This window comes from Diorhabda carinulata, chromosome 1, assembly GCF_026250575.1.
Source record: "Diorhabda carinulata isolate Delta chromosome 1, icDioCari1.1, whole genome shotgun sequence".
Classification (NCBI taxonomy): Eukaryota; Metazoa; Arthropoda; class Insecta; order Coleoptera; family Chrysomelidae; genus Diorhabda; species Diorhabda carinulata.
The window spans coordinates 17,462,436-17,488,453 of NC_079460.1; the positions used below are offsets into that span (position 1 = coordinate 17,462,436).

A 26,018-nucleotide genomic window follows, 5' to 3' on the forward strand; every position below is an offset into this window, starting at 1 on the left:
ATGAGATTTTGGTTTACCTTCAGTCTCTGAAGACGATAGCTTGGTCATTGAAACGCGCGTCAGTTAATTGTGAGTGTTGATGTAAACACTGTGTTCAATATGAATATTACCAACGTTCAAAAAATTCCACCTTAACTTGTGACTTTCTGACGACATAAAAAAGCCGTAAGTTTTGTGTGATTGGTGTGTTGTAGTCTTCTTATTGTCACAGCTTCTCTCCTATTCAAAAAGTTTAGGGGCAGGTGAGAAGTAGATGTGTGGGTATTGTATAGTGCTGTAGTACTCTTGCTCCTTGTGTCACGCCAAGATTTTTGAAGTTAGTCTTCAGATCATTGGCAAGCTGAACTGCGATTTCAGTAGGATTCTTTGTGCAGATTAGTTTCCAGTGTGCAATGGAAACCAAATGAGACACTGTTATATCAAGAGCAATGAGAGTTTGGTAGATGTCATGAATGTTTTGGACTATTGGATGGTCGGTGAATATGGTTGTGATTGACTGTATGGATGAAGGAGAGTCAGTACATATGGAGATATATTTATGGGGAGGAGAGATAAATTTGAAAGCTTGAAGGATACTGTATAGTACACCAGTGCAAAAACTACACGTCGAAGGTAACCGGAAAAAACTTAAAGAGTTCGTGGTTTGTGACTGCGCAACTGACACAGGATTTAGTTTTGGATCCGTATAGAGAATTAGGTCGAAGGATTATTTTCCCTACAAGGACGCTAGGAAATTCATGTTTATTCAAATGGTAAGTGAGTGCCTACTATGGGAAAACTTTTGGTCTAAGGTGAGAAGAAGGCAAAGGAAGTGGGCAGGTTGAAATGTTGATATTTTCGAGTATAGATACGAGCAATTGAGAATAGAATTTACAACTGTTCGGAAATCAGTAGGTACGGACGTGGTGGCAATGAAACTCCAGGATTTTAAAAATTGTGGATGATAAAAAATTGTAAATGATACAGTAAAGTCTCAATTATACTTGGGACTCAGTTAACTAGCACTGGACATCTAAATATAACTTTTTAAATGTTACTCTATGAATTACATAATTATGTACAAACTCAGGACTAAAAGTCTCTAAGTACATTTAAAATTTTATTCAAAACAAAATAACAAGTCAGAAATTGTTGGAATTTCAATCAAACTGAACAATACAAAAATACAACTGTTATACAAAAATATAGATAAACCATAGTAAACTTTGAAATGCAAGTGAGTACTAACAATTAGTTCTCTAAAGTCTGGCAGTTGCACGTTTGCGATTCTGGAAAATAGAATCAATATTGCTGAATACTTTATCAGCAGACAGGGAAGCATCTACATAGTGATGGATACCTCTGATTTGGTAGTAATCCACCAGGGGTTTTGTTAGAGAATGATATGTATGAAGACGTTTCTTGAGTGATTCAATATTATCATCTGATCTTCTAATTAGAGGTTCCCCAGTAACATCATCAGTCATTGGTTTCTTTGGTGGGTTGAATTCTTCGTGATACGATCTTCCACTTGTAGCATGGATTAAACGACCTGTGATTCTTTTAAATAGGAGATTGTCATCAATTCCAAATTCAATTACTGCATCCAATTGAGTATTACGCTTCTCAAGAAGATCATCCAACTGAAAACATACATATATGAGACTAATAGTTGTCATTGATGGGCTTTTCTTCAAGTCTCTATCAAAATATTTTGATAAAGACGTCAAATTTTATCTATCTTTTAAAAAGTATTAAAAAAACTAAGTTTGAAACAGAAGAAACCTAAAATCAAGAACATTTAGAAAACATAAACATATCAAAGGGTCTTATATATATATATATATATATATATATATATATATATATATATATATATATCAATCATCATTCATCATTATCATATACCAACTACTAATTTGTCAGATAATCAAAAACTAAAAATGTGCTGATCACACAATTACACACACTGGAACTTTCTCTAGCAGTCAGCACAATATTTCTTAATTGATAAGTTAGTCCATTAATTGACATTATATGTGACCCATTACATGAATGCCTGCATTTAAAATGATTAGTAGAACAATTTTTGGGACCAAAACTTGCAGTTGGGTACCATTGGTATGATATAATATGAATCAGCTTTTCATATTAAAAAAACCAATGTTTTTTATTAGAATATGACATATTTTCTTCAATTATTAAAATATTTCAACTTTAATCCTGAAATAATATAAGTAAATATTAATGTAGTTTATTTAACATAAATTAGTTGGTAATTGTCATTTCAAGATGTAATGGTAGTCGGCATAATCATATATCTGTATAACCCAGGAGCAGATTATCTGATTTCCTTTGAACTACTCATTAAGAGTTATGAATTTATGAATTGCTTTTTGAAAAATTTGCATATGCACACAACTTTTTCAAAAAAGGGACTTTACGGACAAAAGATGGAAAAAAGGGACTTTAGAGACCTCACTAAAAGCCCTGTATGCTTTGAACTAGACTAATGTGAAAAAATATCAATTAATAGTCAAATTGATATAGACCGATCTCATTGATATCCAATAATGCCAAAATTTTTGAAAAAATTATTTATGGTAGAATAACAAAAAAAAACAAAAACAAAAAAAAACTGAGTTCAAAACAATTTGGCTTTATCAAAAATAAAGGGACGAAAGACGCTAAAATTATAACACAATAAAATATATGAGATTTTAGAATAATAATTTAATCAAAAGTTATCTTAATGGTAGAAAGCAAAAGTCAGCGAATTCCAAAACATAGACATAGGAGTACCACAAGGTACAATCTTGGGTCCTTTATTGTTCATAATATATGTAAATTTATTGATAAGTATGCCTGATAATATAGAATATTATATAAAAAAACGGTATGTTTCTTTTGGAAACTACTGTGATAGTGTTCCAAAAGAATTAAATATAACTATAAATAAAGAAAAGATAAAAAGTAGATAAATGTGAATATTTAGATATCATTTTTGAGTTTAATCACAGATGGAATGAGCATATTAAGCATATTATCAATAAAACAAGATATCTACTTATTGTTTACAATAAATTATCGAATATTATGACAACAGATACACTATTAATAATCTACTACTAATTTTTTCATGGTAAAATAAGTTATAGCAATATTGCATGTTATAAAAGCAATTTACAACTACTACAAAATCTCCAAAACAGAATACTAAAAAGTAAAATTCTTTTCCAAAAAAGAAATCAATAAATCTTGTACAAATTGTTGTATTAGAAAGTCTCAAGTACAATTATAACGTTTTAAAAATATATACATAAACTCCAACAGGACTACAAGAGGTAAATTAATAAAGCTTCCAAAAACATACAAAACTGTAAGTAATCAAAATAACAAAATTAAAGCAATAGAAATATTTAATATATTGCCCAATGAACTGAAAGAACTATAAATAAGTATAAATGCTTTTCATAAAAAAAAGGTGAACAAGCATGGCTTAGATTCATGTTTGTCTCGCATCTCCAGGCTGATGAACAGAAAACTTGTTTTCCTCTGTTAGATTACTTTGTAATTACCTTGTAATGTAATGTCACTCTAGTAAATGAATAAATAAATAAATATTACTTAATTTTTGTATGATTTCGTTAGCCATTAAGCTGTGAACTTGATACTATATCCTAACTAGTAATACAGTAGTCCCCCTCATAACACAGGAATTCCCCCATATAACACGGGGATGTATAACATTATTTTTTGTAATGTGAAATTTATAATGATTTGTACAGTTCATAAATAGTTTTGCACGTGTGTAAAACGAGTTGTTATAAAATTAAATAAAATTGATTTACAAAAATTGTGTATTAAAAGGAGGAAAAATTCTTTTTTAAAAAAATATTTAGTTTTAAGCCATGAAAGTGGAAATGAAACAAAACCCAAGGAAATTTATTTCTCTACAACAAAAAAATTGATATTTTGAATCGGCTAAATAATGGTAAAAAATCAACAGTAATAGCAAAGGATCTGAAGCTAAGTCAACAATATGAACAATTTTACAAACTGAAAGTAAAATTAGAAGTGCTGTAACATCTAGAAAATAACAAAAATTCAAAGGGTAAAATGTCTGGATATTCTATTAAAAGAAGACGTCAGTGGAACATTATTTTAGATAGATCCGAAAGCAAAATAAACATCTTATAAAAGTTTTTTATTTAAAATATTCTTAGTTTAATTTGATTTTAATGAAACATATTTTGTTTATAATATAGTGTTTTCTTCATAATTAATTTAAACTCCCTCTAGCAAGAAAAATTAAACATGGATAATTTATATGCAATGCATTTTCCTACAATGTGGAACCAATCTGCAGTGTTACAGGGAGGATCAATGTACCAGAGCTTAGTGAACTCCTACCTTCTCAGCCTGTACCACAGTTCGTGGGAAACCATCCAGAAGGAAGCCATTCTTGCACTCTGGTTTATCTAAATTCTTGTCAATCATATTTACAACAAGATCATCACTAACAAGTTTACCTTCATCCATAACTTTTTTCAATTTACTCCCTAGTTCAGATCCAGACTGAATCTCAGCTCTGAGCATATCTCCCGTTGATAAGTGGCAAACACAATATTTTTCTTTCAGAAGTGGTGCCTAAACAGACAGATCGTATATTATTTTCACATTTAATTCAATTGTAATAAAATTAAATCATTAGATATGACAAAATGTTTAATTTAAAAGCATGAATAGAGAAAGATTATTCGTGACATATTTACCTGAGTTCCTTTACCTGAACCTGGAGGACCTAATAAGACAGCTTTAATCCCATCAGCAATCTCATCAACTTGAGGTACTGGAGCTAGAGGTGCCATGCTTATTATCGGTGTTAATGCTCCTTAGAGGTTCTTCTAACCTATTACAAAATTATGTAAATGAAAGTGTTACACAACATTTTACTAACCTTTACTCCCAACTGATATACATTATACTTACCAGTATTACTTGTACAAATAGACTAGATAAGATACACAGACACACCAATATTTAATTGACAGATTCAATATTTAAACGTCGTACGTCAATGATGTTGCCAATAGACAAATAGTGGTCTCTTATTGAGTGCATACTCATATCATTTTTAACGATTTTAATTAATATAAAGTACGAGGACGAGGGTGTATATATAGAAAGAATAGAAAGTGAAACACCTTCAGTGTTCGGAAAATAATTTTTTTCTAATAAATAGCTGTTCACTATTAGTTATGTATAGACTTCTAACATTAATTTTAACACACTGCCAATTGAAAAAGACGCGGAATATAAAATGGAATATTGGAGGAAATAAAAATAATAAAAATGATGAAAAAAAAAATAGTATTACAAATTGTCGAAGAAATACTTGAAATAAGACTATGAAATGTATTATCAAAGCTTTGTGAAAAGAAGTAGTTATGGAAGAATGTAACAAAATTAATTCAAAGGCGTCTTGAGGGTTTTTGTACAGGGAAATGAATTCAAATTACTAAAGACCCCATACCTACCACCTACGTTATTTACGGATGCTTCATATTCACGAGGCCAACATAACCTAATTATTCCTTCTAAAATGGATGAAAAATACCTACATGCTCTAAATTGTAACAAATCCAAATAGAGACTAATTTTTTTTAAACCAACAGACCGACCGTTTAATCCCTATAATAGTTTCGTACAATTAGTATAACTGAAATCCCTAAAATCTGTTTCTCCTTATATACTTTTTCATTTCTCATAGTACAGCCCTGTACCTTATCCTCCAATATCCGGTGGAATCGACTGGAATGCTGGTTGCATTCATCAGCGCGCTTTGACCAGAATAATCTATCGTTCTCTAGTCACAAATTCGCATAGTTGCCGGCTTGCGTATGCTTTATTGGAATAAGCTGCAAAACATAAATATTTAATAAAATTATTTTTTGTTCAGCTTATTATGAAAATACTAAATCCAGCAACGTTTTATTTTAAAAATTATTTGTTAAGGAACAAATGTCCTTATTCCTATCTCCATATATTTATTCCATGAAAATTTCTTCTATTCCTACTTTTCCAGTTAGTTTCTTCAACAATTGCATTTGACTGTATTCGGTTTATTCAATTTTGTTGATGTATATGATTTGTTATATACGAGGGCTACCTGCAAAATTTCCAACTTCAACTTGAAGCTGACAGCACTTATCAATATAAGTTGGGATATATATTTGCGCGTGCATTGAGAGATTCTCACTAAAATTTCAGCCATTTTTGATGCTGAGCTTCTCGTTCACAATAGTATAAGTGAGTAGTTGTTAAGATTTTTTTGAAAATGGAAAAAATAAGTATCAAGATCATTAAATATTTGTTTTTGAAAGAGATTCTGTTGTACCATTACGAACGTAACATTTTTGACAGCTGAATGCAAACGTGGCCGTATCAGCTTGACTTGCGACGAGCGTTGGAGACGGACAGAAACTGCGACAACCTGCAATATCATCGAAAAAGTTCACTGGACAACCGTCGGATTAAGTTTAATGAGATATAATGGGATTGTGTTCATCGATTATCTTCAAAAAGGGAACACATCAGGAGAGTACATTCATAATTGCTTGTTAAGGTGAAGGAAGAAAGTGCCAAAAATCAACCGCATTTGAAGACAAAGAAAGTGCTTTTCCACCAGGACAATGCACTTTCTCACATTTCGGTAATCGCCATGGCTGAAATTCATGCATTGCTTTTCGAATTGGTTGATCATTCACCGTTATCACCAGATTTGGCCCTCCCATTGGCTCTTTACTGTTTCCTAACCTTGAAGTTTTATTTTCAAGAGAGAGATTTTCATCAGATGAGGTTATTATCGCATAGGTAAACGTCTATTTTGAGGAGAATGGCTACTATGAAAATTAAGAATAGAGACTGTATGTGAAATGAAATTTACATATTGAAAAAAAAAAGATAAAATACGTACAGTATCATGTTAGATTTAATTCTCAATGTTTCTTATACGTTTTTTTTGAAGCGGCAACGTTGCTTTAAAGTTTTGAATAAAATTTATGACCTACCGTGTCTAGATTGGTGTGGTAAACTTATTTTTCAGATGCCGATTGGTGTTCTCCTTGTTAGTTAGAAGGGACGCAACAGGTTGGTCCTTTAGTAATAATACGGTTTTAAGTGAATGTTGTGAATAGAATTATTATATTTTAAATCAAAGATGGATTATAAACTAACTACTCTTTTAATTTTTTGTGAGTATAAATACCATTATTATTTATTTATCATTTAATTCATTTGATCATTATATTGGTGTGAATTTTGAGATGCCCTTCAAATATTAAAGTACATAAATTTAAATGGTAGTAAGAAATTATTCTATTTGAAGTACGTTCGCTACAATATTCCTTTATTTCTTCCATTCTATTTTATGATTTTTTTCTAATTATACTTTTGACCTAAATAGTTCCTAGTACTAGGGGCGAAAGAATTATTAATTCTACACCTTTTCTTTACTGTTATTTCGACTGCATTACATATAGGTAAAAACAATTTGAATGTGTGAAAGAGCTCTAGATCATCAAAATTATTAATGGGTTATCTCATGCTTTCTCTAACTTCCCATTTGGTGAATTTTGGCTAACTTTTTCATCTCTAAATTCAAATTTTTATCGCCATTGGTCAAAAACAAAAAACTGGTACAAGCTTTGCGAATTTCACCTGCGTCTCACCTCTTCAACACTTTTTTCCTGACTTAAAAATGTTTTAGGTCTTATTCTTCCTCATCTGAGTTATCAACAGTCAAAATCCCACAAAAATAACAATAACAGTAAATTTAGCGGTGAGTATTATTCACTATTTAATTAATATCGAATGAATTTGTTTTGAATTTCCAGTTTTGGAATGATTCTTAAATCAAATCTTAAATTAAAAATATTACATAGCTAGAAACACACCTAAATGTTATCAAAGTTTATGGTTTCAATAAGTATTGTAATTATGGATATATACATTTATCTGATACATTATTACGTACATATATTTATAACTTTCAAGTAATTAAATCAAAATCTGTCAAATTTTAATTTGAAGTATATTTTTAATATTCTATCCAAATAATTTGAATATTTGCCATATTATGCTAAGCAGTCTCATTTCAATTACTGCTAATAATTACCGCCAAAGTCATAAATGATTTTTTGTTTGCATTACTAATCTCATTTTTTATATTAGTAATAAAATACGAATTAGTTTGAATGTGTAAATTGCATCATTTCTATAGAATTTGAAAGAGGTAATTTTATTTTTAAATGATTCACTCTATACATTTTCAATGTATAGTTCAATATTTATTTTAAAACAAAATACATTTTTCTCGAAATTATTTCCTCGACAGTCGTTATATAGAGATACGTAGAGGGTTTATTGATCCCATTCATATACGATGGCGATTTGACGGAAAAGCTATTTGTCAAAAGATGAAAATACTACGGTTAGTTTCCGCCATTTTACTTTGATCTGATATATAAGATTAGTTTTAATTTTCATTCATGTATGCAAAGATACAAAAAGCTCGCTCTCATTAAAAATTCAAATATAATCCAAATGGATTTTTCCATCAATATGTCACAGTAGATGAAACGGGTACACTATTCTAGACCAGAAACAAAAAATACAGTCGAAACAATAGAATTATAGCCCAAATATTTTGTTTTTTTGTGTGCCGCAGGCACTGATATGAAAAAGTAATAATATACAGAATTCCGTGAATTATTTGGTATACATGATATACTAGATTTTCAAAGTTCATTTGCTTAACACTTCAACGACTAAGCCATTCTAGTGAAACTTTATCCCTGGATCAAAATGGTATTTTCTCTCAAAAGTTGTGAAGTATCATACGAGGATATATTGAAAAATTCTTAGCCTACTATAGAACCAAACAAAATATCAATGTCAAAATATTTTATTACTCAACATATTCTCCTCTTAATTGGATACATTTATTACAGCGAACCTGCAACGTCTCTAGACCTTTTAAAAAAAAATGTTTCTTCTTGCTCTGCAAACCAGTCCTCCACAGCTTTTATTACCTCCTCGTTGGAAGAAAATTTACGACCTTTTAAACTTTTTTTCAGTTAAGGAAAGAGATGATAGTTGATGATGATAGGAGCCAAATCTGGTGAATAAGGGGTGTTCTAGTAGTTCAAACCCTAAATCACGAATTTTTTACATGGCAACATGAGATTTGTGTGCAGGGGTCTGAGACTTAGTTGTTATTCAGTGGAAACAACATGGCGAAATTTACTGTATTCTATGTTGTTGCATTTTCCTAAATTCATGATGAAATAAACATCTTAGAACTGGGATACGTTTATTTACAAAATAATATTTACATACATTTTCAACTAACCAAGTAAAATTAGGAGACATGATTACAATATCACTTTAAAAAAGAAAACTCACAAAATACAGACAAACAAAGTGAAAAGTGTAATATTCAAATTAATATTAACCAGAATCACAGTTGAAATAAAAGGTTGTAGAGACATCTTTTGTACATAAAAACGAACAAAGGTTTTATCCTGTTATCTGTATAGTCAATGGTTTTGCTGTCTATGACTGATTCTTAATTGTGAATTGATAAATTCTTTCGTTATATTATTTACTTTTTTCCATATACTCAATGTCTTTAACTGCTCTATTTTTGGCAATTGTATTCCGATGAACTTGATACATTACCAGTTCCCTATGTGTTCTTACTAATTTTCTCTGTAACAATGGAGTCTGAAAATTCACTTAAAAACTGCAATGACTCTTCTATACAAAGTTCTATGGAAGTAGACAATGAAGGCAGATGAGAGGTAGGAATAGATGGGATAGCTTTATACTTCAAATGTTTTCTATTGAAATTTGTAAAATCACTTTCCAGAAAATGATTTTTACATTAGCGGCAATTTGATGTTGAGCATTGAATTTTACAAAATTCATTCCATTTAAAACACACATCAGGAACGCGTTTGGGAATTTCCAACAAATGATTATTCATCTTGACAATGACATTGACAATTATGACACATTTTTATTACATTAACGCCACGGCTGGTAAGTGGCAGAACTAAATTCGTGTTGCTGAAATTTTAGACGCAAGTCGACCTTCTTAATGTTTTGTGGCTACAACCAGTGCCGTAAATAGGGCGGTGCCACCGGTGCCCAGGCAGAGGACGTAGATTCTGGGCAGCGCAAGAATGGCTAGACCAGGCAGTACTATTATTTTTTCTTTTTGCTCCTGATAAGTTCCATCTACGCCCCTAGTGCTTGTTTCCAACACATATGTACCTACATGTCAGTATCATTATCATCATCAAAAACGTCTGTTGAATTAGACAAAACATTGCGCTCATATTTTTGGCAGCGCTCGAGCGTATTTGTGTTTAGTGTCAATCGGTGCGAGTTTTTGTGGACACCACTACCTGCGGACACCGATTCGCACAGTCCGATTATTAGTGGATGTTGATAGCAAATATCTGTGTGATTCTTTTCCTTATGTAGTAGTTATAGGGTTTAATTACCATTCTATGTTCAGATAATATTACAGTTTTTACTTAAGAACAGCGTTCTACATAAAAAAGACGTTAACAGAAAATTAATTCGAAAGTTAAAAAGAGAACTGCACCTGTGAAATATGCACCTTTGGCCAAAATGCTACTTGATGTTGATGCGTAAAACAAGGCTTTTAGAAAATTTACTGTCTTAATTTTTTCATCTAATTGAAGTACAGTGGAAACTCGATTAACCGGACTAATTGTTGTCGTTAGGGATTCGGATAATTGAAAGTCCGGATAATCGAATGTATGAAGAAAAGCGGGTTTTGTGCAATAAAATAAGTTTAATAATAGTAATATGTATTAATAAATAAAAATATTATTAATGAAAAATAATAATGAGTTTAATCTGGTTTAAAATATTTGGTAATTGGCATTAGACGTAAGCTACTTTTTTTTCTTCAATGCTGCTATATCAAGAATTCGTTTCAGCTGTAATAAACTCACTGTATCACTCTCTATTTGTTTGTCGAACCATTTGAGAGCTGTTTCCATACCCTGAAGTGCATCATCATGAGATGGTCCTACATCATTTCTCTCATCTAGATTTTCTTCTGTATCAACTTCTTGCATTTCCTTCTGTTCATTTGTCTGCAATATGTTTTCTACGATTTCGTCATCCATCATAATCTAAAAGCCTTGACCATTACTGTCACAAATGACCCACTCTTTGATATCATCATCATCACAATCTTGGCACCGCACATCAGAGCGGAGTAACAATTGCTAACTAACTAAAAGAATAACGAAACGCGTGTGGCAGTAATCCCTTGGGGCGCGGGCGGGATAATGTCAGTTCCGACTCGTTTGTGCTTTCATAAATTCGACTTTTAGTACATATTTAAACATTTTGTAACTTGGCTCAATATTACTTAATTGGTCGCAGTTCATAGTCCGGATAATCGCTAATCCGTATAACTGAGGGCCGGATAATCGAGTTTGTACTATACATATGACTAAAAACAATAATTGAAATTCATAATTTTGCTTCAATCACAAACCTCTAATATTTTGATCACATTATCTATATAAACATCAAACGCCGTCAATCTGACGGTAGCGGTCTTTGAAGGTATGGTATGTTCGCCAACCCTTCTAGTGTTAATAAATCTTTACTATCTGAACTTATACTTTTTTGGTCTCATTCAATTGTGTATCGTGTAGTTGTGAATAATATTTGCAAATATTTTCGAATAAACGTTTTTATGTTACCTTCCTTATTCAAAACTACCATAACAAGTAGTGCAGGGTGCTATTTTTGATGGACGTATGAAGACCAAAGTGGCACAAAAATTAAATCTTGAGCAAAAGCTATTTACGGCACACTCATATCTGAAATTTGATCGATTCATGGAACGAGCTTGTTTGTTGATCACAATGACGAGCATATACGCCCGCTGAGATCCCTTGGGTGGATGAGTGAGCGGGCTTATACGTCTGCTGTAGTCGTTAAAGTGTTAAATTAAAAAGGTGTTTTCAAATGTCAGTTTACGGCTCGCATTTTCACAGGAGAACAATTTTCTAAGCATCTTATCATTGCAATAATCCTGAACCGTCTTGAAGCTTTTACTACATACACGAATACGAGCTGTACAAGTAGCAATATCTGTTTTCAAATTGGGTTAATGCAAATTCTCCACAAAATGTAATATTTCATCCCTCGCAAGAAACAAAGTATGTTGTTTGAGTAGATTCATAATATTTGATTTCAACGATGTACTTTTAGTAATTTTCTAGAATTTTTTCACTCATATTCTCATATTTATTAAATGTAACTATAATCTTTCCGTGGTTGAAAATCGTAGATTTCCAATATAATACATAATTCTATTTTTATTGTATAACCAATAACTATGTTGTTTTTCTTTCCTTTTATTTCATTTATTTTGCATATAATAAATATTCAATTAGGTTTAATTTTATTTTCCTAAGTAATTAAAGTAAAAAAATACTGTTAGTCATTGAATATGAAAATATTATACAGAGTAGCCAGTCGAATTTATAGTTTCAATATAGAACATTTTAGTTCCAGTAATTGTTTACTTCCAGTTCGACTGCATTTACGACTGCAGCATAATAAATTTGCATTTATGTTTATGAATTACTAATATTTTAAAATAAAGTTATTTGTTTGACGAATGTTAAATTTAGAAAGTTCGCAATCACGTGTTAAAGGCGGTTCACGTTTGTCGCCTGTTTGCATGAACACAATAAACTGTTGACGTACTACAGCCATTTCAGACATTTGAAAATAAACTCACCGGAAATGCACGCGAAGTATTTACGCGGATCTAGTATTTGGCTTTCACCATTGCGCAAAAATATAAGAGATCTTAAGACGAAATTTCCTGATTAAGTAAAGTAACAAACATCCTGACCAAAAGATTTATGATCAACCCCACTATCTATTTGGGTTGCAATGTCCATTACTTGTTCAAGTTCTAATAAACCCCATCCAGAATTTTTACATCCTTGCAGTGCACGAGGCCCCGGTAGGGCGACGTGACGCGAGCGCCATCTATTGAGTAGTCATGACAACAAGGCGTCGGCGATGGTGTTGATGCGTTTCGAGGAAAGAGGATATTCCTGGAGCATTGCTAGTGATTATTGTTAGATGAAGTATGGCTTTTTTGATAGTGATATAGTGAGAAATTGACTCATCATAACCGTTAGCGCTATAAGAAGAAAGTTCTGGAGTGAGGTTGTGACCTGTTTGAGTTGTGGTACGAAGATATGGAGGAAGATAAGGACAAGTGGCCACTAGTAACTGAATTAGATGGACTGGAGTACCTAGTTTTCCGCACCAACTTTACTCTGACCTTGTATTTTCTCCTCGTGTGAAAGTCCTCTTGTTCTTCTGGAATCAGGATTTAACTCTTATAACATTTTGTCATAATGTCCGAATAACTTTTCCTCTTAAGTTCATTGCTTTCAATTCTCCTAAATCATTTTATGTGTATCCCTAAATCTTTCCATTCGTTGAAACAATATACAACTGAATAGTGCTTCTTTCTTTCCACTCGATTTCAATTTCCCTGCTGAAATTTATGTTTTGTGTGAGAGTTTTTTCAGATATTGAGATATCAAACTAACAATTTCAGGGTCTCAGATCATCTTTGACATTTCGTTATTTTCAATCTTGTACGGAGTCTTGTTCAGTCTCATTATTCCCTGTACGAAAAACCCAAAATTTCCCGTATTATATTCATGTTGAACGTTTTCAATGGGAATATGGATTGATGATCCGTGTAGAGTAGATGTAAAAAAAGCAATATGGGTAATTAGTCCTTGGTACTATCCTCCACACTTCTTTCCATCAATTTAGGCTTTTGAAAAGACTGAAAAAAAGGAATTTGGCGTAATGGTGTCTGGCAAGGTATTTATATGTTCTATGAATACAGTTCACTACATCGTAGTTCACCACTACGCTGTAGTAATTCTTGAAAAGAATTGGAAGCCAAATGTATAGTGCTATGATCACCCTGGTTTGTTTACGAAAAATGCATCAACATTATGGTCGACGCCCAGTTGTCGTATCTGACGGCTAGATGGCGTTCGCGTCACAGGGACAAAAAATGCAATCCGCATAACGAGACAAAATAGCGTGCATATGCTCATTCTCTTTATTTTCCATTTACCTAATGATAGAGCTCTTTTTGCTTTAACTAGAATGATAGTGAAGGATAGAGCTTTTTCGATCCAGCCCGTCGTGTAGAAGAGAAATAATTTAACCTTTCTTTGTTTTTCGGGATGTAATCTTCCACTTTTGTTTTCGTTCCTCAAACAAAGTGCCATCGCCTAGTAGCTGGCTGGAAAACCGTTATGATTCAATGAAATGGGTTACTCCACCTTCTCTTGCTAGCTGATATGCCAATTCACTACCGCAAAATTCAGAATGACCAGGTACCCAGACAAGCTTAACTCGATTATTTAGACCAAGTGCGTTGAGTGATGTATAACAATCCGTATTAACTTTCGTCAATCTCTCGGGAATCAAGTCGGTAGAAAGATTTTTCATAGCCGGATTTAAGATAGACTTTTGAGATATCACATTTAATTTATATGCCAATGTATTGTCAGTAATTTGAACAGGATTCATTTACGATACTCAAATTCCGTCAACATGTTTTTCGATTTAATCTATTGTCATGTCACTAGTCGGATGTACGTCGAAATGTATGTCCCGTTTATTTAAATTTGAGATAAGTAATGTCGGTTTTTAGGTGTGAAAATTCCTACGGAGTGAATTGTTAGGTTATTATTTGAAACAAACATGTGAAATTGAAGGGAAAGACACAGCATTGGTGGAATCTTTTTGATAGTGGAGATTTGATGCTTGAAGATTATTCATACTCAGGTCGTCCACTCCGATAGGATATTGAGTTTATAAGGGAAGCAGTACTAACCAACCTAGTACGAGCAATCGCCAATTATCGGACTCAGACTTTCTAAAGGTACCATTTATCGCCATTCCAAATCATTAGGTAAAGTAGAGGTATGTAAACAGCTCCTTGGGCTGCCAATGAAAAATGGATTTCTTTAAACAACCTCAACATGGAAAATCATTGGTTTACAAATGACAATTATCAGAATCCATCTCAAAGAGAGGTGGGTCCGAGCGAAAAGTATTGTTTTGTGTCTGGTGGTATAATGAATAGTTATTGGACTTCGTAATAATTCCTGATGGTCGAGCTATCAATGCCGAGGTATATAGTTGACAGTTGATGTTATGTATGTGGTTTAGTTAACCGATAGCAGGTTCTTTTACAACAAGACAAAGCTAAACCAAAGTTACGCAGAATAACTTAGTCCTTCCACATCCAGCACTGTCAGATTACTATTTATTCAGATCCATGTCGTGGAGAAAATTCAAAACAAAAGAAGAAGAAGAAGAAGAAGAAATTCAGTACGACAGTTTTTTGCATCCAAGCTCAAATAATGGTTTTACCAAGGTCTTTATGAGCTTGCTTACCGTTGGGTTAAAATCATAGAATACGATGGATTATACTATGTAATAAACAAATTGAACACTGGAATCAAACCTATTTATGATACACCCATTATAATACTAACCACTCAATTGGTGAACTTTCTCTTATCATACCATAAGAAAGCTTGATTTGTAGGTACTTATATTATAGTAAAAGATCGACTCCTTACCGTTTTTGACATTCTGATAGTAATATGCAATACACTTCCTTCTTCCTTGATGTCATGTCTTCACATCTTGTACAAGATGGTTAACACCTTACAGAATAAATTTGTAATACCTGGTGCATCAATGAAAATCGTGGTCCTTGAAACCGTATGCCTTTTGGCTTCATCCTTACTAGTAATTGCCTTCATGAATGCATGTATTTTATATCGACATTTTTGTTTACCTTACATATTTAACGAATTTATAGTCCACATAGTCAACACCTTGTACTGCTCCGATGCATTTATCTATATCTGTTGTCTTTTGCTCTTCCTTCAATTTGATAAACTCTTTTTTAGTGTTCCACGATTCTGCTTTAGTCAAGTAATTAACATTATCACTAATTAAAAAAAATTAAATAGAAGTAACATTTAGCAAATTAATTCTTATCATTTTCTCTACATTTTTATATGTAAAACGAATGAAGCTGTGATCAAATACACTGTGAATAAAAATTTCGGATTTCGTTATATTGTTTACCACTTCCTGTACATTTTCCGTAATTTTATCGTTTAACACCAGGCAGCTTAAATTATATAAAGATAAAGTAGTGCAAAAAGAAATCTTTACTAATTGATGTGTAATGAAAAGTGGGTCAAGTAAGCATACTAATTAAGTATATATATGAAAATTCATCATAAAATTAATTAGGGTCATTATTGTAATTATATGATGGAATTTTATTTCTTTTCATTAAAGTAGTTGAAACACAGATGAAAAAAATTTACATTAACATGAAAGCAACGGAAAAGACCTAAATTTAATGTACAAAACTCTCCTTCTTGGCAGGCGCTATTTTTAGATCTATAGGCCGTTTGTACATGGTGCAGGACAACGTGCAAGAAATTGCTAACAATTTATTGCAAGGTCATAATACTGCATAAATGAATATTGCACGTCGTTTGATATTATGCAAGACTCTTGCCATTGCATCATGGTTGCCACTATCAATTCCATAAGAGAATTAAACAAATACCTCACCTAAAATTTGTTTCAATATTTCGTGACCGGTTTAAAAACGATAATAACCAAACTATGTAGGTAAGTAACGAAGTTAAAATAAAAATGGCACCGAAACGATGTTGCAAGTGCGAGATATTGCATGAAACAATCAACTGAATTTCATTTACATACGCTTTTTATTAAGAAATATTGCACATTGCATTGCATGGCACGTTGTATTTCATCATGTCAAGCCCTCTCAAGGCAATGCAAGACGCAATATTTCTTGATCAAAAGCATGAACAGATGAAGTTCAGCTGATTGTTTCATGCAAGACTCGCATTATCAGTTTTGTGCCATTTTAATTGCGTGCAAGCTACAATTCTAGGGAGAAAACTAGTTATTTTTGGCTTAACAATTACCAAATGCCAGGCTTTGTTATTTTCATTCTTAACTTATGCACAAAATATTGGATAAAAAAATAAAAAGTTAATACTTTTTTATGGAATTTTCGTAAGTGGCAGCCATGATGCAATGGCAAGAGACTTGGATAAGACAGCTTGACATGATGCAGGACTACTTGCAAGAAATTGAATGCAATTTGTTCAAAAGTCGAAATATTTCATAGATTAAGATTGCACGTCGTTTGACATTATACAAGTCTCTCAAGTCTCTTACTACTGCATCATCGCTACTCTATAACAAAAATTCCATGAGTAAATTAAACAAATTCCTAACGACAAATTTTATTTAATATTTTGTGACAGGTAAAAATGAAAATAACAAAGCAAAGTGAAATGATCAAGAAAAAAGTGGTCAGTGAATAATTGGCAATAATGATATCTGCCGCTGCTTCCTTCTTTCAGCCTGATGGACCGGATGGTTGTTACGCGAAAAGTAACTAGACTTCTCCCTAGAATTTCAATTCGCACGTAATAAAGATGGAATCAAATCGAGAATGTTGCAACTGCGAGATTTCGTATGAAACTATCAGTTGAATTTCATCTGCGCATGTTTTTGGTCAAGAAATATTGCGACTTGCATTGCGTTGCACGTTGTATTACATCATGTCAAGCGGCCTATAATGTCAAGCGACGTGTAATGTTCGTCTATGCAATAATCTGATCTTGCAAGGAATTATTATTATTGATATCTGTATTTGCTAAAACTAGTTAGTTAGTAGCTAGGCGATTTCTTATATCTGGTCACTCAGTATAACACTTCGATTACAATTATTAAGCAACGATAAAAAATCAATAGTTTTTACTATTCATGTCTATAGCATAGTAACAGGCTAATCAACTATCTTCGATCAATAATTAAGTAGTACGAAGGATTTAGAAATTTAATGTTCGTGAAGTTTGTTTGTTGTTAATAGATTCGTTCGCGAGTCTGACTCCGAATCAGTTTAGGACCGATGCGGGGAGTAAAGTCATCGACTCACGAACGACAATTTTGAATTGCAATCGTCCTAAACTGGAATTTGATCCGCGAACAAAGCTAATATATAATATAGATATAAGTTTTGTAACCGAATCTCTTACAATTTAAAAGTTTGAAACCAATGCTATTAAAAATTTGATGAAAGTCTTCATCTATCTCATCCTCGTGAAACTTCGGCTACTTAAAGAAGAACCAAAAATTACACATGGCGCATTGGGTGGGTGGATACCCATTGACTGTTATATTATTTTCACATAAGAATTCAACTATGTACTATGAAGTGTATCACGACACATTATTGTGATGCAACAGTAACCCCGCGCGATTCTTACTCGCTCTGCCTTTTTTAAATCGCTGAGCACTTGTAGCACCCTATGAATAACAATTTTTTTCATATGAAAATGATCATATAAAATTGAATTTACTGTTACAGATCCCACACCAAGAGTTGCCTCAATCGTTTGATAGGTGCATTTTGACTCTCCTTTGATCATACGTTTCAATCTATTAACAGGATCTGAAGAGCAGTTGTGCCTCATCTCCAAGCGGTATCCGTTTTCTTTTAAATCAACAAGAACATATTTATTCTTGAGGAACTTTTATCCACAATTTCTCCTGACAAATAATCATACGCTACTGTCCATCCAGGTGTAGCGCCGAGTCGCTTCTATTTTTTCTTTTTGTGAATAAACTTGGCCTATTCTCATTTTTTGTCAGTTGTTTTTTGATGCCATGTTTTCCCTCTTTTTTCTAATTTTCTTCAATACACGTTTCCTTAGGTTTACCTCTCTTCCGTTTCGGCCCCTAAGCATACCCTGAGGATGCTGGACTCAATACAGAAAAGAGAAATTCGACTTAAGGGTGATCCACAGTTGACCAGAAACGTAGACATTTCAGAGTACAGGGAAAGGGTCTCTGACCTGACTGTTTTATCGAACTTCCCAATCATACATAGAGCAGTATTTGCACGATCTAATTGACAGGCAGACATAGCTCACGAACACAGAGTTCCTTAGCAGATGCCTATAAAGTCAGTTCACGATTCCTTTTGTAATTCACTACAACCGACAGAAGGTCTTATTTAAAAAATTTCCCTTGAGGCTTTAATTCTCTGTCATAATTTCACCAAATTCGACATCGTCCTCTGGAAACATTCCTTTGTACTTTAAAGCAACGATAACTACATATTTCGTTTCAAAATATTCGGAGCAGTTCTTTATATTCTTCTTTTGATACTTACCGTTCTCGTTTATAATAAGATGTGTATTCCTATTTCTAATACTGTAAGAATTATTTTTTTACTATTATCATTTTCATTAGGCAAAAACTCAGAGTCATTTTTCGTTTATCGGTTTGGGATATGTTCATTCGATTGTGCTTTTGGCCCATAGTGAACAAATGCGGCACCCAACGCGTGAAGAGGTACGCATGCATATTTCTTCAGTCAATATATGGCAAATACCAATAGCCTTTTCTAATTCTTTAATCTTAATCCAACGGTTGTACCATTCGCAGTTTTTGGCCATCCCGAACGCTCGGTGTCAGTCAAACAGATACGGCCACGATTGTAAATAATTGATTCTATTATACTTGTCTTTTATCTCCATTTACCTGACCTACAGTTTCAAATTCAGTGATAAATTTGGAGTACAGGAGGTCGGTAAGTATCCGTTAATTGAAAAGGGACAATGGTTTTTACTAAATCGGTACACTCTAATTTACATTTGATTATGATAGTTTACTTAAAACAATACTTAAATCATATTTTTATATATTCAGTTTTCTTTGGTTTTTTGGCCGAACTTTTATCACAAATTTCTCTGGCCGAATTCAGCACACCAAAAGGTTCTCTACCTGCTATCTGGCCGAATCTACTATAGCCCCGATTCTAATTCAATGTAAAAAAAATAGAATATGTTTTGAACCTATTTTCCCTTTTTCAATATATTTAGCATTGATACTTCGTACACGCAATGTGTTTGTTTTTATTGTTACCGATATACTGTAATGTTTTTCATATTTATTTACACTATTTGCATCTTACGTTCTTAATTAATTTACACACTATACAATAGACTTAACTTATAATAATTTACTTATAAATATCACTTAAATAATTTCTGCGATTACTTTCACTAATTTGTTCTTTTCAATACGACTATTTATTTAAAACTGCGTTCACACAAATCATTTATATACCTGAATAAAATTCTATAAAGTTCTAGAACCAAAAGAAATAAATAAATAATAAGACTTTCCTAGAAATTATTCAGAGGAAATACTGTAAATAAACCGCCTTCTATAATAAATAGTTCATCAAAGGCGCGATCGCCATTTATAAAAAACAGATGAAAGACGCTTCGCCGCTTCGCCGAATTTTAAAATTCCATTATAGCTGGACAGGGCCGGACTAATGACCCATTTCGCGAGCTTGTTCGTAACAATATTTTGGACGAGGCATAGTCGATATCCAAATGATCTCTATAAAATAGACATTAAGACATTCGGGGTATTTATTATAACATACATGTCATGGACAAATCCCATTGAATTTTAATGGTATTAGGAAGCTATAAATTTCTTTATAGTTTATATCGACAAGGTTTATATTGAGGCGTACTAAGATTAGTTTACTTTAACATGAGTTTTATTATATGTAATAATTTCGGTTACTCAGTTAATACGGATATATTACGTGATGGAAAATGTAAACCACTCGACGTCATTGTATTACAATTTTTCGATTCTCTAAAATATTAATAATAACAAATCTACAAGGAGTAAAAAAAAATTAGTGCGAAGAGAAAGAATGGAGACATAACTAGGAACAGAGTTAATAAGCATATTATGAACACATTCTGTACTAGTATACTCGAAATAATAGAGATAACCGCAAACGGAATGGAGTTGATGTTATATATAGATAGTGTGTCATAAATAATAACGCTTTCTAATGTTAATTTTGTTTAATAAATAATCATACAAACCGAAAGTCTTAATATTCGTAATATAGCGCATCATATTCTATGGTTTAAGCCCAACGTTCAGCGATCTCGGTCAGACTATTCTTTGATCTTAGGTGCAAGAAATTGGTGCACAACAGAAAATCTCATATATTCGCGTCAGCTGCTCACTGGCTACATCGGCATTCATAGTTCGACCATCTGAAATGAACTCGAAGTACACTAAACATTTATAATTCCACCAGACTTTCTTCTAAAATCTATCTCTCTTTGCGAGGTGCTCTTGTGATTGTCCTCAGTTTAAAAATTGATTTTCCGTGTTGGAAATGTTTGGTTAAATCCATCAATCGCAATTGTTATAGATCTAAACTGACAATTTTGAATGGTGATGTGTGGTATTTTTAGAAGCTACAATAAGGTCCGTTAATCGGCAGGTACTAGGTTGGTTTCCTACTCCTTCCCTTTTAACCTCAACCTGAGCACGAACGACCTTCAAGTGTGAATTCTCCACTATTAAAACGATTAAACCAACACTGTGCCATTCGCTCGGTAACTGTGTCTTCCCTTCTAATTTTTATTACTGCCACGGCTGCTTCAAACTTTTCCAATAATATAATGTTAACAATGCACGAATTTTATATTTATCGCACTCCATACTACACATCATCAATAAACAAAGAGAGAATAATTGAAAGAAAGTAAAGCAACTGTACTCTTGATAAAATGTGACACATTCCCACTACGAAAACGTTCATAATCTAGTTGGCAAAGACTTCGTTCCAATTCATATACAATATACATATACATATATATACATATCGGTTTACAAAGTTCTCCGACGTCTTCCGATCTCTAACCGCCATCTGTCTCTGTCTTGCAATAGGTCTTCTGTAAGTCCTCTCTCCTGCATTTCCTTATCTATACTCTCTTTTTAGCTTGTGGTTTTCACTTTATGATCTGTTGTATAACATTCTTTATACATGACCATACCAGATTAGTTGTTTGGTTTTGATGTCATCGATTCATGTGTGTTTGACTCCCATTATCTTCTGTCATTTCGTATCTTATCCCTGCTGGATTTGCCCGCTGCTCTTCTCCAGAAGTCATTATCATTTTTTCCATTTGATAGTTTTATCTGCTACACTTCGCTGCCATATGTTATAATACTGTTAAGATCGTATTTGTTGTTTGTTGGCTTTTGAAATTGTTTGCTATTTCCATCATTAAAACATTTTTTTTATTGGGACACCAAGAAAAGTTACTTTACATTCTCACTTCATTATGCGTCTTTGAATAACGGGCTTCCTAACCGCAATATGTGTTTTAATGTGTAGAATAATAAGTATGCTTATGAATATTAATGTATAAATTGTTCATACGATATGTGAAGAAACTGTATCAGTTTTTGAAAGCAAGGTTTTGTAGATAGCGTTAAATTAATATTTTCCATAGTTTTGTTGATGCAGAAACTCTGTGCATAAACGTAGATTAATAAGGTATATCTTTTTAGTTCACTAAATAATTCTAGATTTAATTTGTCTGGTAAAGTATTACTATTCTTACTTGAAGGAGCAGAAAATATGGTAAAAGTGAACAATAACAAAGGATTAGATCTTCTTCAACCTTTCGCCTCATTCTTAAAAAACCAAGTTGTATATATAACAGAAAATATTTGCCGATCGAAATTCAGTAGTCTGAAAATCACCAATCTTTTATGAAGTTAGTGGTAGCTTATTTTGTGTTAGACAATTTAACCCAATATATCAATGAATCTTGTGGAAAATTAACCTAAAACTACGGTATTGTAAAAAAGTGGTTAATAACTATTCCGCCAGTCACAACGCTGATACACCTACTTTTCTCTTTATCATAGTAATAGTGACGGAAACGTGTTTTGAGACGTGCATAGACAAGATATCTAGTTACCCAACGCACTACTCTCTTTTTACCCCACCCCTCTAGGGCGCCCTCTAGGCTCGCTATTTAATAGCCAGACCTCGTATACATAATAAAGTTTCCCTTACAAATTAAATAGTATCTCAACACATAACAACATATAACTTAAGCACATTGACACCACAGTCCTGTCGGAATTATTATGCCGTATATAAAACAAATTGTACCAGATATGGTACTTCAAGGCAATGGGTTTGTACTTACACTGAATCTGAAATATATACGTAACGAAATGAAATTATTAAGAAGGGAAAAATACGTGGCAGCGAAATATGGACACTCAAGATATTTGAAATGTGAGCCTTCCTAGAAACTTTGATGGTTTCGTCATGTTAAAAAAATTGGAAGACGTTAGATTGTGAAAGAAAATCATTGGTACTTTATTACCCAAAAGGAAAACTGGGGATGATTAACGTTAAAAATGACCTATACGAAAGGCGCGTTTTAAGGGAGGAAATTCTAAGGTAAATTGGATAACAAAATATTCGTGATAATTATCAAGAAAAAGCAAACAAACGATGATAAGTGATATTAACGAGTCATAAACCTTGCTAAAACAAACAATTCAAACAAATTTGGTGTATGTTTGTCCTGTGATTATTACAAAATTTTGAAATCATGTCATTAACCATGTTATTTATCTTTATTACAATACATTTTAGAAAAAAATTGGCAGAGATTTATTTAGTTCAATTATAAGCAAGACAAGAAATTGAATTCCATTCTTATAATCAGTTCTATTCGGTATGTTACTTGATGTTTATTAAAGTCGAAGCCAAATGATTATAGGAAATTTCTAATTTTATTAAGTTGAATTGGAACAATCAATACTTTTGCAAGTATGCTTTCCAAACCACTAATTATCTATATGTTCCTAATAAGTCTTTCAATTCTTTCCATAAGGAGTGGAAGTTGTTGTTGAAAACATATATCAGTCCACGGATATTATGATTCTAAAAGAATTCTATTTCAATTTTACGTCATTATCATCTCTGAGTTGTTTCTACTTTGAAGTAACATTTCAAAATATTCCGACCACGCTCTTCTTTTGAACCTGATCGATTTAGATTCTAATATGTAGGGTAGGTAAAATTCTAGTGAAATTCCAGTAGAACATTGAGTTTAATATAATATATTGCGATTGCCCATTGAAATTTCAAAAGTAGATTCGAATTAATTTTTATACTGATGTTTCCCAAATATATTTTCATTACTGTATGTTTGTATTATTTTTTTTTGCTTTCTAAACCTTTGCCTCATTCCATTATTTCTACATTATCAAATCAACAGCTGCTATGTTCTTCCTTGATCAGTTAATGATGTACTCTTCACTTTTCTTACGTTCTTTTCTGTGATAACTTTCCACGCCTTCCACTAATATGAAGTGCTATCTATCCATTTCATGGGTTTTTATACCAAGTCCACTACCTATTAAGTTCCGCCATCTTATTACTACTATTACTATGAATGGGAAAGCTTTGTTTGTCCAAATTGCCTGGGTAATATCTCTACGCAATTGGACAAAAGTCATTCTTCATGAGCTTTCAAAAGTAATTTTAATCACTTGATACTATTAAAGATCTTTGTATACAAACTAAGTTTTTTTTTGAAATTACGAAATAATAATTAATATGACAAAAATAAAATTCAGAAAACATGAATTGATTAAAATATATTGGACAATTAAATTGACTTAATGATCGTGGACGCACTCTGATCAGTTGACATAGCTGAGATGAATTTGATTTCTTATTAATAAAAGTATCTGTTGTGGAGTGATCCTCGATTGACAATCAATCGATGTTAGTTGGTTTTAACTTTTCCTTTGTTAGTTCAGCAGGGAAATTTAACCTAACGGAAGGTCTTGAGAGTAGATCTTCAACTTTTCTCTTTTTAGTTTTTTTGAGACGCTTCCTCAAAATGTACATGACGCCTTCCCAACCTTGAGGAAAAGTTTTCTTTGGGAATGGCGGATTCCCTGTTCACATGTATCTTTTCAAAACTGCCGGATTAAACAAATCATTATATAACCATATTATGGTGACGTTTCAAGTACACGATTGGGATTTCCTTTTCATCGTCCAGTCATAAATTTTTTCCGTTGCTTGAATGGCCTGATGTATGAAATCTAAAGGTGCAAATATTTGTATATTCATAATGGGTATTTATCATTAAATCGAAATATTTCAAAAACTAAGAATGTTTAAGAGTCGAAATTGAAATATGTCGATTTGAAGTTTTTTCGAATTTTCTAAACATATTAACGGAAAAAAGGTAATTCAAATATGTTAAAGACAATAGTATTCATGAAAAAAAAATGGAAAATGGTTATTAATTAATTAAGAGCCCATTAAATTGAAATTGTTTTAATATGACAAATAAGGGATCTGCCGCTTGCTCAAACATTATTTCTGTCCTTTTTTTGTAATAACAAAATACAATTCCACATTATTGAGGTCACTATGAAAGACTAAAAAATGAAAAATATTATCGAATTGTCGATTTTTATTCACAGGCTGCCGTAGTGCGCGGCAGTCCGTGTTTGCGGTTCCGTTTTCTGCCTTTAATCTAAATAAAAAACATTACTGAATCACTGATCATTCAGACGTTTTCTTCTCTGTTCGAAAGTGCTACTTTGTTGGACGAGTCTGAAAATTGCGAGAGGAACGAATCGAGGCGAGTAACAGACGAGTGCAACAAAGTAGTATTTCAGCCGCGGCGTACACAACATTTTTTAGACGACGCATAAGATTCTTTATTATTTATTAATTTAGACAAAACTTCGGATAAAACAAATAATTTCAGAAAATTAAAAATTTAAGGTTATGCAAAATCAACTGTCAACATTGAAGTGGCTAGAGTCACATTTAAGGAAGTTAAAGTTATCTGCTCCAGAGCGTCCCGAAAGTGTTTTGCAGTACGGATCTGTCA

General features: G+C 32.5%; 1 protein-coding gene and 1 long non-coding RNA gene across 2 annotated transcripts in view; one reads left to right on the forward strand and one right to left on the reverse strand.

Moving 5' to 3' along the window:
- Positions 1 to 1,086: 1,086 nt before the first annotated feature.
- On the reverse strand, positions 1,087 to 5,044 carry LOC130897453 (adenylate kinase). Its single transcript, XM_057806318.1, has 4 exons — positions 4,972 to 5,044; positions 4,755 to 4,891; positions 4,393 to 4,629; positions 1,087 to 1,622 (listed from the first exon to the last, which is right to left on the reverse strand). Exons 2-4 carry the CDS (start codon positions 4,848 to 4,850, stop codon positions 1,239 to 1,241), a joined length of 717 nt encoding a protein of 238 aa, XP_057662301.1. The 5' UTR covers positions 4,851 to 4,891; positions 4,972 to 5,044; the 3' UTR covers positions 1,087 to 1,238.
- A 2,041-nt stretch (positions 5,045 to 7,085) lies between these two features.
- Positions 7,086 to 26,018, forward strand: part of LOC130897537 (uncharacterized) — a 31,839-nt gene continuing 12,906 nt past the window's right edge. The window contains exons 1-2 of the long non-coding RNA XR_009059724.1: positions 7,086 to 7,235; positions 7,751 to 7,822. This is a non-coding gene — a long non-coding RNA (uncharacterized LOC130897537). The remainder of the gene's footprint in view (positions 7,236 to 7,750; positions 7,823 to 26,018) is intronic.